Source organism: Leptinotarsa decemlineata, unplaced genomic scaffold, assembly GCF_025532065.1.
Source record: "Leptinotarsa decemlineata unplaced genomic scaffold, Ldec_3_MD MMD2_tig00026299_RagTag_RagTag, whole genome shotgun sequence".
NCBI lineage: Eukaryota > Metazoa > Arthropoda > Insecta > Coleoptera > Chrysomelidae > Leptinotarsa > Leptinotarsa decemlineata.
In genome coordinates this window covers 3,115,337-3,131,361 of record NW_027412676.1, presented here as the reverse complement: position 1 = coordinate 3,131,361, position 16,025 = coordinate 3,115,337, and the positions used below count along the sequence as shown (strand labels likewise).

At 35.3% G+C, this 16,025-nt stretch overlaps 1 protein-coding gene across 1 annotated transcript in view; it reads left to right on the top strand.

Annotated features, from left to right (window-relative positions):
* Nucleotides 1-16,025, top strand: part of LOC111505735 (lutropin-choriogonadotropic hormone receptor) — a 65,260-nt gene that overhangs the window by 38,394 nt on the left and 10,841 nt on the right. The window contains 7 exon segments of the mRNA XM_074180695.1: nucleotides 210-275; nucleotides 331-399; nucleotides 5,114-5,188; nucleotides 5,373-5,490; nucleotides 7,205-7,401; nucleotides 9,292-9,543; nucleotides 10,260-10,555. Of these exon segments, the coding sequence (XP_074036796.1) occupies nucleotides 210-275; nucleotides 331-399; nucleotides 5,114-5,188; nucleotides 5,373-5,490; nucleotides 7,205-7,401; nucleotides 9,292-9,543; nucleotides 10,260-10,555 (1,073 nt within the window).

The following is a 16,025-nucleotide window of genomic DNA, read 5'->3' as shown; positions in this document are numbered from 1 at the left end:
ATAGGCATACTCATTGGATAAGATATGTAGATACATTTCACCATTCAAATGCTCATCGTAAAAGAAGGGACCTAGTATTTTTCTCTATGTGAATGTTAATTTGTATTATTCCACCCATAATGGATGTTTTTGTTGAATGAATTCGTCCATCCATATATTTTTTCTGTATCTTTGTAGCAAATTCATCGTTAATGTTTTTTTTTTTGTAGGGACTTGGATCACAACCATATAGAACGAATACCAGCCAATTCTATCAAACTTTCTGTACAACAAATGTAAGTGTGATAATTTCAATCCGTTACCTATCCACTCAATACAATTTTGTTCCAGGACTATAAATTTTAATCAACTCACCACAGTAGAAGATTATTCTTTCAATGGGTCTCAAATATCTGAATTGTAAGTAACTTTATTCAACTATTGTTTGTAACCATTAATAAAGTTTGTCGAATAGATCATTTTTCTAAGGAGGGTGGTCCCAAAAGTACCCGGTCCAATGAAGAAATCACAAAAATTTTTGAAAAAAAATGTATTAATTTTTCAACATAATCTATATTCACTTGTCGCAGCGACGTTCAATAAGTTCGATACCTTTTTTATAATAAGAACTGTCTTACTCCTCAAAATAGGCAATAACTGCTGACATCATTTCTAAATCTGGCGAATAGGATGCATGAGGTAGCAATTCAAACTTTTTCTTAACCAGATGCGGCCGTTTTTGCATGATTTCTTCACTTAAACGTTGCAATAAGTTCGCATAATACTCGCCATCGATAGTTTTTACCTTTTTTAAGATAGTCAATGAAAATTATCCCACGCGCATCCCAAAAAACAGTTACCTTGACCTTGTCTGCATAAGAAACGGTCTTCACCTGCTTCGGAGCCGGTCCTCTTTTTTGATTCCACTGTTTTGATTGTTTTTTTGTCTCGGGTGTGAAGTGATGGACCCATGTTTCATTCACGATTATGAAACAACATAAGAATTCTGCTTTGTTGCTGTGAAACTTCGCTAAACACGCACTTGAAACATCTTCACGGCACTGTTTTTGCAAACACGGCACCCATCTTGCACATATCTTTCTCATGTCCAAATTTTCAGATAGTAAACAATATACCACACTTTTTGAAATGCCTACTGAATCTGCTAGCTCTTGTTTTTAGAAAAACATTGTATTGGATTTGAAATAATGAACAATCTATGATAAATCTGACAGATACCAATTTTTTTTACTTCATATTTGAGAAACAGTATTTAGGAAACATGTGCAATGTGCATGTGCCGCATCGGAAATGTACAGGCCGTTTCTTTTATCATGTGGTAACATTTCTATATTCTACTAAACCATAACAGATACGAAGACGATTACATGGGAAAAAAGGTAACTGTCATCGGCAACAATACAATAGTCGAAAAAAATTTACCGGAAATCTCGCCCTTCTCGAGTTATAAATCAAAAATGCTGTATTTCATTTTTTCGAAAGAAATTATTATTTCGGAGAATATAAAAAAATGGAAAAAAATGTCATGTCATTACATTCGAAGTGTACTATGACGATGTAATAATGAATATTCGTGTCAACATGGCCACCATCAACTTTTTTTTTCAAATATGGACCTGTCTTTTGCATTACAGATATTGAGAAATCAATAAATTCACAATCCAAAAATATATCACATTTGATATTTTTATAGCGTTTCATTTGAAATAACTACCATCATCAATGATAACAATTTTAAATTACGGTCCTGTCGTTACTGCTTTTATAAATTGTTTGGATTTCTTCAAAATATAATTCAGACAACCCAATAAATTCGACAGGTAGGTACCCTTACACAATGAAAATTCGTACTTTTTCGTTTTGGACATTTTTGTATTGCCGTAATCCTCCTTTCAAGGTTTATTTCTCCCTAATCAATTATAATTCGTACTTTTTTTATAATTCTCATTCCTGGAAGTAACGAAAATATCAGTTTTTGGTCAAAATTCGGTATGATCAAATAGCATCTCAATTAATTTATCATCTTAAACGCGTAGGCTTTGTTTGATTTCTATGGTTTCGGTCGGTAGCCAAGCAGTTCGGCGTGGGTGATTTATTCACTCACTCGAATTGACTGCCGTGTTGGTCGGTGATTCAAGCCCTAGTCTGAACGATCGATCTTCACTTGCTATCGTCCAACCCGTGTTAGGAATCACACGTTAAAAGGTAAGACCTCGTTAATTCTTAGCTCGCACAAGTTTCGACTTCTGAGGGTGCGACAGCTGGTCAACGGAAAAACAGATTTTAAACAGACAGATTTTATGGCAGGAAAAATGAATGTGTTGTTGATATCTGTTGAGAACTGTCAGACGTTTATGAACATATCAAAGATGTATTCAAATGATGAAAGGACTGATATGCTATTTAGTTATGCAAAATCAAATAGAAATCCTCTTTTGTTAAGGAATATGTAGATATGTTGAGCTAGAGGTACTTGATTCGTCGTATTCCGAACATCCAAATGTTTAAACCATTAGAAAGAAATTTGAGGGAATATGGTGCATTTGATAGAAAAAAAAACAAGAAAATTTGTGATTACTGAAAGTGTGAAGAATCAAATAAATGTTATGGGTAAGCGAATATTACCACATTAAAATTTACATAGTGAAAACATCTTTTTTTTATTTAGGATTGGCCACTTACAAAAATTATGCTAATCAAAATTGTTCTTTACGAGAAAATGCTCACGAAATGGAGATTTCTGTAAAATCCACCAGAACTATTTTGAAAAAGAACAAATATAAATGATACAGGATACGCAAAGTTCATTACCTCAATGAAATGGATTACGGAGGAAGAGTACGATTTGCGAAGTGGTTAAGACGTAGAAATAGGAAAGTTGGAAATATTTGTAAAAAAATAATATGGACGGACGAATCAAAACTCACCAACAATAATTGGTTTTAAAGAAATATCCATTATAGGTGGAATAATACAAATGAACATTTAGATGCAATATTCCCAAGGAAATGGATTGGAAACAATGGACCAGTTAACTGGCCAGCTCGATTCCCAAATCTTACTCCTTTAGATTTTTTGTCTGGGTTTACATAAAGGATAAAGTTTTTTTAACACCAAGTACAGATATCGACCATCTCAAACAAAAAATAAGAGATGCATGTATAAGTATTACACCTATTACGCTAGAAAATTGACACAGAAATTGTCTGGACCGACAACTTACGTGCATTCAACAATAAGGTAGTCAATTCGAGCATTTGATGTGGATTGCCATGTAGCTTTGATTTTCCGTAATGGTTTCATTTTTCTCAAAAGTTCATGATAAAATAAATTGTTTTTCTGTTTGATTGTTGTAACTGATGATAGTGGTTATTTCAAATGAAACGCTTTAAAAATATCAAATATGATTCACTCTTGGATTGTGAATTTATTACTTTATCAATATCTGTAATAAAAAAGACAGGTCCGTATTTAATAAAAAAGTTGATGGTGGCCAGGTTGACACGAAACGTTTTATCGAATATTTATTCTTACATCGTCATAGTAAACTTCGAATAGAATATGTTCCTTTTTCATTTCTCTCCGAAATAACAATTCCATTCGAAAAAAACGAAAAACAGCATTTTTGGTTTTCCCCGTATAACTCGAGAAGGGCGAGAATCCCCGTAATTTTTTTTCGACCATTGTATTGTTCCCGGTGACAGTTACTTTTTTTCGCATTTAATCGTCTTCGTATCTGTTACGGTTTAGAATATAACAATGTTACCACATGATAAAAGAAACGGCCTGTATATTTCATCAAATTTATTCAACCTATCTAAATGTTAACCATTTGCGGCCATTGCTCTAATGGAAAGAGTATATTTTTCTATGACTTTTGAAAAAGTTTCAATTTTATGTGACACTAAACTACTATTGCGTAAGTAGAAGAATTATCCGCAATTCTTACATACGAACCAATCACGGTTGTCCAGATTCATAACTCACTATCTTTGAGGACAATCACAGATGAGCAAATTCATAACTTTACAATTGTGTTTTAATTATTCAAAATCACAAGTAAGCTTAGAGAATTTCCTACTCGAAAAAAGACAAAATTAATCATTTGTGGGAATGTAGCGTTTCACGGCTGGCGTCAATGTTTTGGTTGGTTTCCGGGATTTGCCGTGATCTTCTTTGGTTACAATCTCCAAACTAAGTTTCAGTTGATACGTGAAGAAGAGTACTTCGACCACGCCACTGAAGATGACTGCCACAGTTGCAGTTGAAACGTTTGGAGGTTGTAACCAAAAAAGACCACGGTAAAACCCGGAAACCAACCAAAACATTGATCATTTGTTTTGAAATATATAGTTTCTAACAGAAACAGGAATGAAAATGGGGACTCTGGAATTAAAAACGAATGTACCTCACCGGAAATTTGCAATGTGGCGAAAAAAATTGTATTTTTCGAAATTTCGTAATTTGATAATGAATTGAGTTATTAGAAATTCTAATACTTTCACTCTCATTTGTAATATGCTTCTTGGAATACTCAGTTACTACAATGCTGAACTTGAATGCTAGTAGTCCTGGGTTCATCTACGATGTCTACGATGAACTACGATGTCTAACAGGTCTTCTTACAGCAGATGAAACAGCCTGACCTGAAATACCACTCACCATACAAACTAATCGGCTTCGTTAAGAAGCTGCGTTTATTTAGTCGAATGTGAATAGGTGTGAGCCACAATAAACACTTGCGGGTTGCGGTGGAGGGTCGAATAGACCCACTTACTTTGGACCTAACCTAACCTGAGTTCATCTCTCGCTAACGGCAGCGTTTTCATTTTTGTAACCACTCATAATTCAAATAATTTAAAATTGTTATGAAATTCAATGGTATTGCTCTCATTTGGGTTATCCTTCACAAATGAATACTATTTTGAAATATTACAGTTATAATTCATAGAAAAAATGTAATATCCTACTCGCGAAAATTGATCATTACTCGTTCGCTATGATATTCTTAATTTTATAGATGGGACAAAATCAATAAGTAGAAATCTATCGAATGGTTTTTACGTTTTATTTGAAGTAACTGCATAATATGAACCAATAACCTTTTTTACAGGTATATGCACTCAAATCGTAAACTGCATAATCTGGGAGAGAATGCTTTCAAAGGAATGAGCAGTTTGAGGCTACTGTAAGTATTTACTTATTCAATCGGAAACTAAAAGGTATAAAATAAATGATCTAATAAATATTAATCTCGAGATCTATCGTTTATTCCGCTGTCTGAGAATCCGCTGATCAATACTGTATTCACCACTGTATTTATATAAATAGATCTTTTCAAATAATTTCTAAACTGAGTTTATGCATTTTAGTGATTTATCACATACTTCGGTAAAAAGTCTTCCTGTGGCTGGACTAGAGGAACTAGAAACTTTAAAATTAGAGGGAACCCGCAAGCTGGAAACCATTCCTAGTATTTACGATCTTGGGGTGAGTTTATCAATAAATGAATAATTTGTATCTCGTTTTCTTCAGTAAAGAAAAATAAAATTGTCACCAACTAAATAAAATGTACTTAGGCATAATATTAACCTGTCCGTGTTCTCAGAACTGAGAGCACAACACATTTCAAACTGAACACTTTTTTAAAACATGTGATGGAGTTTTATTCAAGGACAGAACACAAGCACCACAGGAACATCCTTAAGGCTCACTAAGAGCGGTGCCTGTGCGAAAATAGCGATTCATGTTGGATATGAATCGTTGGAGATTAAATTCACTTGGAAAAACTTCCTCAGGAAGTTCATTCCTCATGAACGCTATTCTCCAAATGAAAGAGTTCTGAAAAAGTGAAGTTCGAAGTGTACTGAGTTGAACTTCAAAACGATGAGCAGCCACAGTCCGTCGCGTATTTCTGATATGTACCGCTCTTGGTTGAATTGAATGTGCCAAGTCACTTGAACACCTACCATGAAATTATTTATGATAGAGAAACAAATATCCAACCTTTCTTCGATGTTCCAGACTATCAAGGTTGCAAGTGATGTTTGAGTCTCCTCAGGAGGAGTGCTGCAAGCAGCTTCATCGGACCAGAACCTGTCATTGGCATCGCTTTAGGCTTTGTCAAACAAACATTGAACACCTGGATGGCAAGACAATTTATGGACTTCTGACAGAATCTTCCAGGATTGGCTCACTCCAAGGCGTTTATTCACCCTTCGAAGCTTGATACCAAACAGTTGTTGGACTAGAGTAGCGATGAACTACGATGTCTAACAGGCCTTCTTACAGGTCACTCTCATTTGAATCATCATATGCAGAAACTCTGACTGTCGGATGACAGTGTGTGTCGCCTCTGTTTGGAAAATGATGAAACAGCAGAGCACATACATTGTGCCTACCCGGCTGGGGACCGAATCAGGTTTTTACAGCTCGGCAGAGCAGTGCTCTTACCATCTGACCTGAAAGACCAATCACCATACAAACTAATCAGCTTCGTTAAAAAGCTGGGTTTATTTGGTCGAGTGTGAATAGGCGTGAGCCACAATAAACCCTTGCGGGATCCACTTTGGACCTAACCTAACCTAAACCCCTTAGGCGGAAGATTATTTTCTGGATAGGCTCCAGCAGCTTCAGGGTATGCTTAGGACCAGAGCTCCATACATGGGAACAATACTCCAAAGAAGGTCTGATCTGAGTTGGCCGATACCTAATGAAAATTCATAACGAATCAAGTAACACTTTATTGTGTGATTTTCACTGAGAAGTTTACAAAACCGCAACACATGTTTCACTAAACAAAATATTCCATACTCAATGTATGAACACACCCGAGAAAGCTATTGTATGGTGATCATTCATAATCAATGTATGAACACGTCTGAGGAAACTGTTGTATAGTGAAACACATATTACGGTTTTGTGAATTGTTCAGTGAAAATATCACAATCAATTGTTACTTCCATACACTTTTTTCAGATTCAAGATGAAATGCCTAATTAAATAGTTTGAATCTCAAGTGACAAACAAGAAGAATTATGAAAGCGATTTTTGAAAGAACCAATCAAATATTTTTTTGCACTCGATACGTTTTTGAAATTTCTCGTGAAACTCTTAATTTCTCATAGTCTTAATTATAGAATGAGTAGATGATGATTCGGATTGGTAAAAGTGATTGTTATAATGGCACTAATATTCTTTCCAGAACTTAAGGGAAGCGAGATTGACCCATTCCTTTCACTGCTGTGCCTTCAAATATCCAGCTCAACACAATCCTGAGAAACATGCCCTATTCGAACAAAATATGAGAAATACTTGCAAGCTCCTGGAGAAATCCAGAACTCAGGGAGTTACGAGAAGAAAAAGGCATATACAAATAACAGAGCTCAATAATCTTGCAAAGTAAGTATGGATAGAATGTCTAACTTCTCCCAATTGGGTTGATTACATAAATAACTAGTCTAAAGAGCACATTTCTGCAACATCTAATTATTTAGGTTTAGGTGCCTTTTATTCAATTTTGTTAAAATTATTTCATTCACATACCGTGTTAGAAATCACACGTTAAAAGGTAAGACCTCGTTAGTCCTTAGCTTGCACAAGTTTCTCAACTTCTGAGAGTTGTCGTTCTTATGGGGGCGATAGCTGATTAACGGAAAACCAGATTTTAAACAGACTTTTTTTAAACATGATATGAAACAAATCAACAAGATTAGAAATATGTAATTTGTTCAAAAAAATGTTAGTCACCATGTCGACCTTGAAACTTCAGTCTGTAATTGATGGAGATATTGTTACGATTTCCCCGTGGGTTTGCCAAAAATTGACTATATTTTGCAATAATCAGAACTTCATTTCACTGTTAATACAACCAAAAACTTTACCTAAAACTTCAAACTAATATTTAAATGTCCTTCGCGTTATATGAATTCACTACGCACCGCACTGTCGCTCAACTTAACTCGACCTTTTGATCAGTGGGGATAACGTTTATATATGATAATCGAAGTAACTCAAAGTCGATAGGGAATTCGCCAGAAGTCAATTGAAGCCGGTAGAATTATTCTCGAAGCGACGCGACACCTAGAACGGTCGGAAAGCGCCAGTCTAGTTGAGCGCGATCTTGGCAACGTCACAATTGATTTACGACCAGTGGCGGCAGGTGTCATTTTTTTTAGGGGATGATTTATAACAATATTCTTTAAAGTGATGGACTAGTATTTACTTTTTTTGCTGCTACTTGCTTTCCCTTTTTTTTGTTGTGACACCCATTCTAACTATCTTGTGTCTATACTAGTTTCTACAGATCCCTTGTTGGATGTTTGTCATAATCTTCTGGGCATAATTTCTTTGTCTATGAATTTCTTGCCTCCTACGATTATTATTGAAACCTAACTTTCGAAATATGATAAGCTTTGATGTATGGCATCTATGGGTTTCGTTATATTTCTATATCTGTTTTATCTAAAGAAATGAACTTTAAATGTTCAAGCCAGTCGACCGAAAGACAATGATATTCCATAATTGAAAATCGAAATTCTTTCAGAGTATTTCATTGAGTTGGAGCGAACAACAAAAAAGTATTTCTTCCTTATTCGGAGAAATCGGGCAAATTTCGGATATGCAGTTGATTAGTACCTCGTCCACTAAATGGAGTGACATTTTTGTTGTTCGTTCCAACTCAAGACGAGGAATGAAACACTCTGAAAGAATTTTGATTTTCAATTATGGAATATCAGTGGCTAAGGAGCCCGAAACCGGTCTGCAAGTGTGCCCGTTCCAAAATTGAAGGTCGATTCTTTCAGTCGTATTGCCAATTGCATATGCAGGAAATTTTCTGTGAAGATTCCTGCACTGACGCCTATCGGATCAAATCAAAGTCCGTTCGTGGTATCAGCCAGTGGAGTAGTTGTTTTCTGATAGCCGTCAGTGCATTCAACCTACTGTATAGGTATATCCGAGACTGGCTTGAACATTTAAAGTTAATTTCTTTAGATTTGTTTACTGCCGGTTTTCAAGCTTAGCCCACTGCCTAATAAGGAATATATCTGTTTTGTTCAGAATGTTGAAGCATGTTCAGGGCCTTTATGTAATTGATGATCCATAGCTGCCATTGCCTCTGATTCTGAGTGTTCTGGCATATATTCAATTCCTCACGGCATTCCCAGAAAAGTTTCGATGTAACTTTTGGATTCATTGATCAAGAAAAATATTGATTCGTTCATTTACTTTATTCGAAATAACTTTTTTTTATCTTGCCTCTCGATTGAAGTTTCAGATATTTTTTTTCAGAAATTCATCAAAGCAATCAACTGAGAAAAAACTGTTTATGCATTCGACGTATTCAACCGCCCTTCAACAAGATGATGAATTGTGGGTTCCTCTGAGAGGAAAACCTATTGATCACGAAAATAGTCGAGTCTATGACTATGACGATAGTAATGATGAAGAAGAAGTCGATGATGATGATGGTTTTTTTCATTCTGGAGCTGCCCAAATAAATGATAGTCAGTTGGATGCCTACTGTGGAAATATTATATTTCGGTTAGTATTTTTATCGAATGTGATGCCTTCTAGCTTAGATAATTCATTTTTGAATATCTTCAAAGTCAATAATATCTGTATCATGGATGAAATTCATTTGGAAAATCTAAATATCAAATTTCGAAAAATATTCAACATTTCTCTGTAGACATATTTGTTTTTCTTTGCCAAACCCGATAACGTTCAAAAAAAACTTTCTCATACATGTTTTCTGCTCGAATAAGTGAGTGGATGGAGTAGATGTATCTAGCTTTTGCAGCAGAATAATTACCTACTAAATGGTACTAAATCGATATTGTAAAGAAAACACTGAACAGTCCATAAAGAAAAAAATGCTAACATACTTATATTTTATTCATATTCTGACTCATCAAATGCAATGGAAATTACTCGCTAAGGAAGCAGATAAACAATACCAAAATTGAGAGAATCCTATTTATATAAAACTTTAGAAATTGTATGCCTATTGTGTTATTTACAATCAATATTTGTTACATATTTGATACCTTCTTCTAAATTATGTGAATTCTGAATAATTTTTTGTTCTAGGGTGATAATCATGGCAAATGGATGAACAAGGTCAGAATATGGATTTTTCAGTAATTGAGCAGATATTATTCGCTTAGAGTCTTGACATCGATGATAAAGCTTCAATGTGATCGTAACTAGGTGAGGTCATCATTTATCGTGTCAATTTACTTATTTATTTGTTACAGAATACCAGAAGTGGACTGTTTTCCAGAACCGAATGCCTTGAATCCTTGCGAAGACATAATGGGCTCCTCCTGGTTGAGGATATCAGTGTGGTTTGTTCTGGTCCTTGCGATCTTTGGCAACCTAGCTGTTATTATAGTGGTTTTCTTCAGCGGTTCGGAAATAACTGTTTCTAGATTTCTCATATGTAATCTAGCATTGGCAGATTTTTGCATGGGATTATATTTATTGCTCATTGCGTCCATGGATTATCATTCGATTGGAACTTATTTTAACTTCGCCTTCACCTGGCAGTATGGTAAGGAAATAAACAGTTAATAATGTTTCTTTAGTAACGAATATATTATGATATTATTCGAAATTTTTGAATGAGGTTTGGTGAGCGGAATTATTTCGCCTTTTAGGGATATAATAAGCAGAGCCGGCTTTAGTGTTTTCGGTGCTCTAGTCGAAAAAAATATTTTACGCCCTTAGGTGTGCCTCTTTTCGAATATCTACACCTTGGGCAGATCTGCCAGGTATTGAACCTCGGAAAAACGTTTTCATTGTTATTACTTTCATTGATTACTGGGATATGTAACTACGAGGTATGGTTAGAAAATCATGAGACCGGTTTCCTGTAAGACAAACGGCGCGGTCCTCAAGGTAAAACGCCATCTTGACAAGCTACTTGTTATATTTCATCAGTTCGAACTTCCATTGTCTAATATAATACAAATTGATTTGAAATTCCTGAAAAAAAAATTAAAAAGATTAACTGAAAATAACAATTTTATTAAACAAAAAAACTGAAATCACAAAAAAATAACATACAAGCAACAAACAAAAAAATAAAAAAATAAAAAATTTTTTAACAAAAAACAACGGGTAACAATGGTCATTTTTTGCTTGATTAGAGGTTTCCATATGTTACGTAGCTTGTTACGCTAGCTTGTCCAACAACGCATTATCCACATTTCAGTCGGTTGGATGCCCCTAGCTTGTTTAATTGGGCAACAGCCTTTGTTCATGTCGAATCGGGTATCTGATTGAGAAAATGATAACGTATCAACGATAAAATCTTAGTAAAACCGGTGAATTCACAACAGAGACGTATTATCTCTCACAACAAGTGTATTGAAATGAATGTACCCGGATTTTTCAATGGTATAAACGACGAAATGATATAAAAGCTAATGAAAACACGATGAAAATAGACAATCTCAGCCATGAAGATCATCGTTTCCAGTTGCACATGGGAGTCGACAAAGAATCAAAGAATCAGTATGAGGGAAGTGTCTTCCAAAATGGTGCTGAAAATCTTTTCCCTGAACAAAATGATTCACGAATGAAAATGTGTTTAGACGTCTTGAAAAACATCAAGAAAGTTTCCACACCGTCAGCGGCCATGGAGATCCTTCTAGATCTACCTCCTCTCCACATTTTTCTGGAGAGAGAGGCTTGATGGACTGCATATAGACTTGTGCACATTGTCAATTGCACAAATCATTTTATTGCAAAGTGCAAAACAGACTGTTGGTTGACACTGGAAGTACAGCATTCTGGAAATGACGTTTAACTTTATGCCTTCAACTGTCAACTACGAACTGCCTTATAAAGTACTGCCTAGGAACCTATGCGACTGTATTTCAAGCGGAAATGTACGTTATTGAATTGTGTGAGGAGAGATTGGAAGAATCCAACCTCATACACAAGTCAGTAAAAATATTCTCGGACAATCAAGCGTCGTTGAAAGCTCTTGGCTCCTAGAGAGCAACGTCTAAATTAGTAGCAAATTGCCAAAAACGATTCTTCTCAATAGGAAGACTTAACAAATTGTCTCTGGATTTCTGGCCATACTGGCCTGGAAGGCAATGAGGCTGCTGACTCCCTCGCAAAGGAGTGTGCTGCAAGCAGCTTCATCGGACCAGAACCTGTCATTGGCATCGCTTTAGGCTTTGCCAAAAAAATATTGAACACCTGGATAGCAAGAAGATTTATGGACTTCTGGCAGAATCTTCCAGGATTGGCTCACTCCAAGGCGTTTATTCACCCTTCGAAGCTTGATAACAAACAGTTGGACTACAGTAGGGATGAACTACGATGTCTAACATGCCTTCTTACAGGTCACTGTCATTTGAATCATCATATACAGAGATTCGGACTGTCGGAATACAGTGTGTGTCGTCTCTGTTTGGAAATGATGAGTACATACTTTGTTCCTGCCCAGCTGGGGATCAAATCAGGTTTTTAGAGTTCGGCAGTGCCGTACTCTTACCATCTGATCTGAAAGACCACTCACCATACAAACTAATCGGCTTCGTTAAGAAGCTGGGTTCATTTGGTCGAGTGTGAATAGGAGTTAGCCACAATAAACCCTTGCGGGATGTGGTGGAGGGTCGAATAGACCCACTCATTTTTGACCTAACCTAACCTACATCATTAGGATAATACACAAGCCCAAATTGCACTGATAATTAAGTAAGCATGGGGTCCCTGCGTTGAGATATCGAGTTTATTCACGAGATCTAGCTATGTGTAACTTTTTCTATGTTTTTGAAAGTGAAAGCAGCTTTGATACAGTGGAATGTGTGAAGCAAAAAGACTATGAACATGCTTTTAGGAAATGACAACAAAATACTGTTTTGGACAGTGGAAAATTCGAATGGTGGAGGGGAGTATTTTGAAGGAGATAAAGTGAATGTTGTGAAGAAAAAAAAGGGTTACAACAAAAACTCTGAATATCACTAGAGTTTTATCCCAACATCAAACAGTTATTTTTAACACCTCGACACGTGTTTCAAGATTGAACTTCCTATTGAAGATGATCACTTGGTGATAGAAACACGTGGCGATGTGTTAAAGATAACGGTTATGGGATAAAACTCCTGTAATATTCATTACTATACCAAAGATCCCAAACAGTGCATTACAAGAACAAAAATTCTATTATTCGATTGCCAATTCCACATAAAATACATAAAATTTGATAAACTCAAACATTAATATATTATGATAGTTGAACAATGAGTTTATACAATGGCTTTGTATAGATAAATAATCCGAAATCGAGTTTAATTACACTGAACTCATCAGTGAAAAGTCGAATGTAATGACAATACCTACAAGTTCGTATGATCTGACAGATATTGAAACCTATTTATGAGAAAGCGTTATTTCAAAAACGAAGCTGAAGAATATTGGGTTTTTTGAAATGTATACTCATACCCACTCAAATAAATCAGTGTGATTAATCTGTTGAAATGGGATTTCTGAATTATCCCAGCTAACAACTGGAGCAAACAAGGAAATTTGGAGTGTAGAAACCAGCACTGCTTTAGAGGAGAGTCAGATATTTGTAATTCTTGCATTTCAAAGTGGCATCAGAGACAATGTTCAAAAAGATACCAGCACATTAGAAAATATCAATGAATCAGAATAAGCATACTTCTCAACGGTGAATATTTCCCAGCGACTTGAATCACAGTGGAATTATTACTATCGACATTATTAAACGTTGCCCTTAAAACTACTGTATCAATTCCGGCAGATCTAAAGCTTATTGCATCATTATTCATGATAGTAGTATTGAACAACTCATACTTAGCGTAGTTGTGAGAAGTATATCATAAGAACCTAGGGTTTCTAGATATCAGTAGGCAAGACGATGTGAAGTATTGTTGACATTCAGGTATTTTCATCAAAAAGAAATTTCGATAACAGATGGCGTGCAGGCAAATCATTATTTATTGAAGCCATAAGTAACATTTGTTGTATACTTCTAATATGGTATTTTCTACGAAAAGAAAACGAAATTAGGACCAGGAAATGATGGAATAGAAAAACCAGTTGCGAATCCTAATATACAGTGTGTAAAAACCAAATGGAATAATTTCATTATTTCAATTACGGTACATATCTCAAGCAAAATTGAGAAGCAGTTTCACGAGCTTGGTCATGTGGGGCAGATAAAAAAGCAGCTGCCAATGCAATGAGTCATGAACTCAAATCAGATGTGATGCTTGAATTTGAGGAAAATCCACATACATCGAGTAGACAGGCATCCACTACATTCAATGTTAGCCATACATCGATAGTAAACATATTAAAAGAAAATAAAATGTATCCCTATAAAATGATACCTACTCAAGAGCTGCTCATGGAAGATAATTTTGATAGAAGAACTTATTTTTGTGAGCAAATGATGGACATGTTGGATAACAATATCATCCAATTAATGTTATGTACTTTGTCTCGTTAACGGTCATACTAATCAGCAAAATTGCCACTACTGTTCAACGGAAAATCCTCACTGGATGAGAGAAAAACACACGGAATACCCTCAAAAAGTTAATGTTTGGGCAGGGATTGTAGGAAACTATGTCATTGATCCCTTTTTCTAGAGGGCAACTCGAATGGCGATAATTATTTGGCACTACTTCAAAATGATGTCATTAAAAGTTTCGCAAATTTATATCCTGATACAGGAAACCCTCAAGTTCCAGTGAATACGATATGGTTTCAGCAGGATGGAGCACCACCACATTACCCAGTTAATGTCTGGCAATACCTTGATACAACAATTTAGTTTTGTTTAATATACCTAATTGTTATTTTTCAGCTAATCTTTTAAATTTTTTACTGGGATTTTAAAACATCCCCGCAAAACAATCAGATACCCTAAAAATAGTTGAGCCATAATAGACTAGTGTCTTTAAATCTCTGTTAAAACGCCGTTTTCGAAAAAAAAACATGTAATGAGTTGTGTCATTTTATGAATATACATATTTTCACTGTCTTTCAATTTTGTTGTAATCTTGAAAAATCTCAACGTTTTGTCTTCGCTTTGAGTGGTGAACCATATATTTCAATGCTTACGAACACACAGTAAGATTTATTTCATTATGTGAATGTTCAATAATATTGTTAGATTTATTACCCACGATATTCGTAAATCAACGTCTCATTATTTGATGTATATTCCTGATATGGTATTATCTACATAAAAAAATTAAATTTAGGACAAGGAAATAATGGAAAGCGAATAACAGTTCATGGGGGCGTGTACAATCATACTTATAAAAATAATCAATAGGTATACTAAGGGTAGCTCATTATTCTCATGGTTTTTTCGAACTAATGAAGTGAAAATATAACTTGAATATGTCAATGAATCTATCATCATTAGTAACAATCGTGAGTGGAAGTGATTTTCTGATTCTGCTTTCACTTGTTAGATTGATATGACCTAATATTCCACGTTTCAATTATATTGCACCTCCCACCCATGTATGTTTACATCATTTCTAATTTTCTTCTGGTTTTTATTCTTGTTATTACTAACTAAGCAGTAGCATTTTCGCCAAACTTAGCATCTTTAGAATTTCATTGGTTCGGACTTCCATTGTCTACTATGATGATTTGAAATTCCTGAAAGAACAAATAAAATTGAAAATTAAAATGAATAACTGGTGAAGCGGAGAGAGAGAGAGAGAGAGAGAGGGACGAGGGGATAGGTGAAAGCACTCGAATGACTTATAAATAGTCATCTCTCGGAGAAATAGTCGTCATCACCCGAAGACGATTGTGGATAACAAACGATAGCATCTTTAGCTTTTACTCTATCCCAAGCTTCATTTTCGAGCAAGTAATCAGCAGCCTTGTGCCTTTCTTCAAGTGAATGATTTTGCAAGTATGCAATATCGTGCTCTGTACAACCAAGCTTAAGCACCAGATTTCAAGGTTACACTTTCTATACATTAAGGGTCATATGTCGTGGCATACGTTCA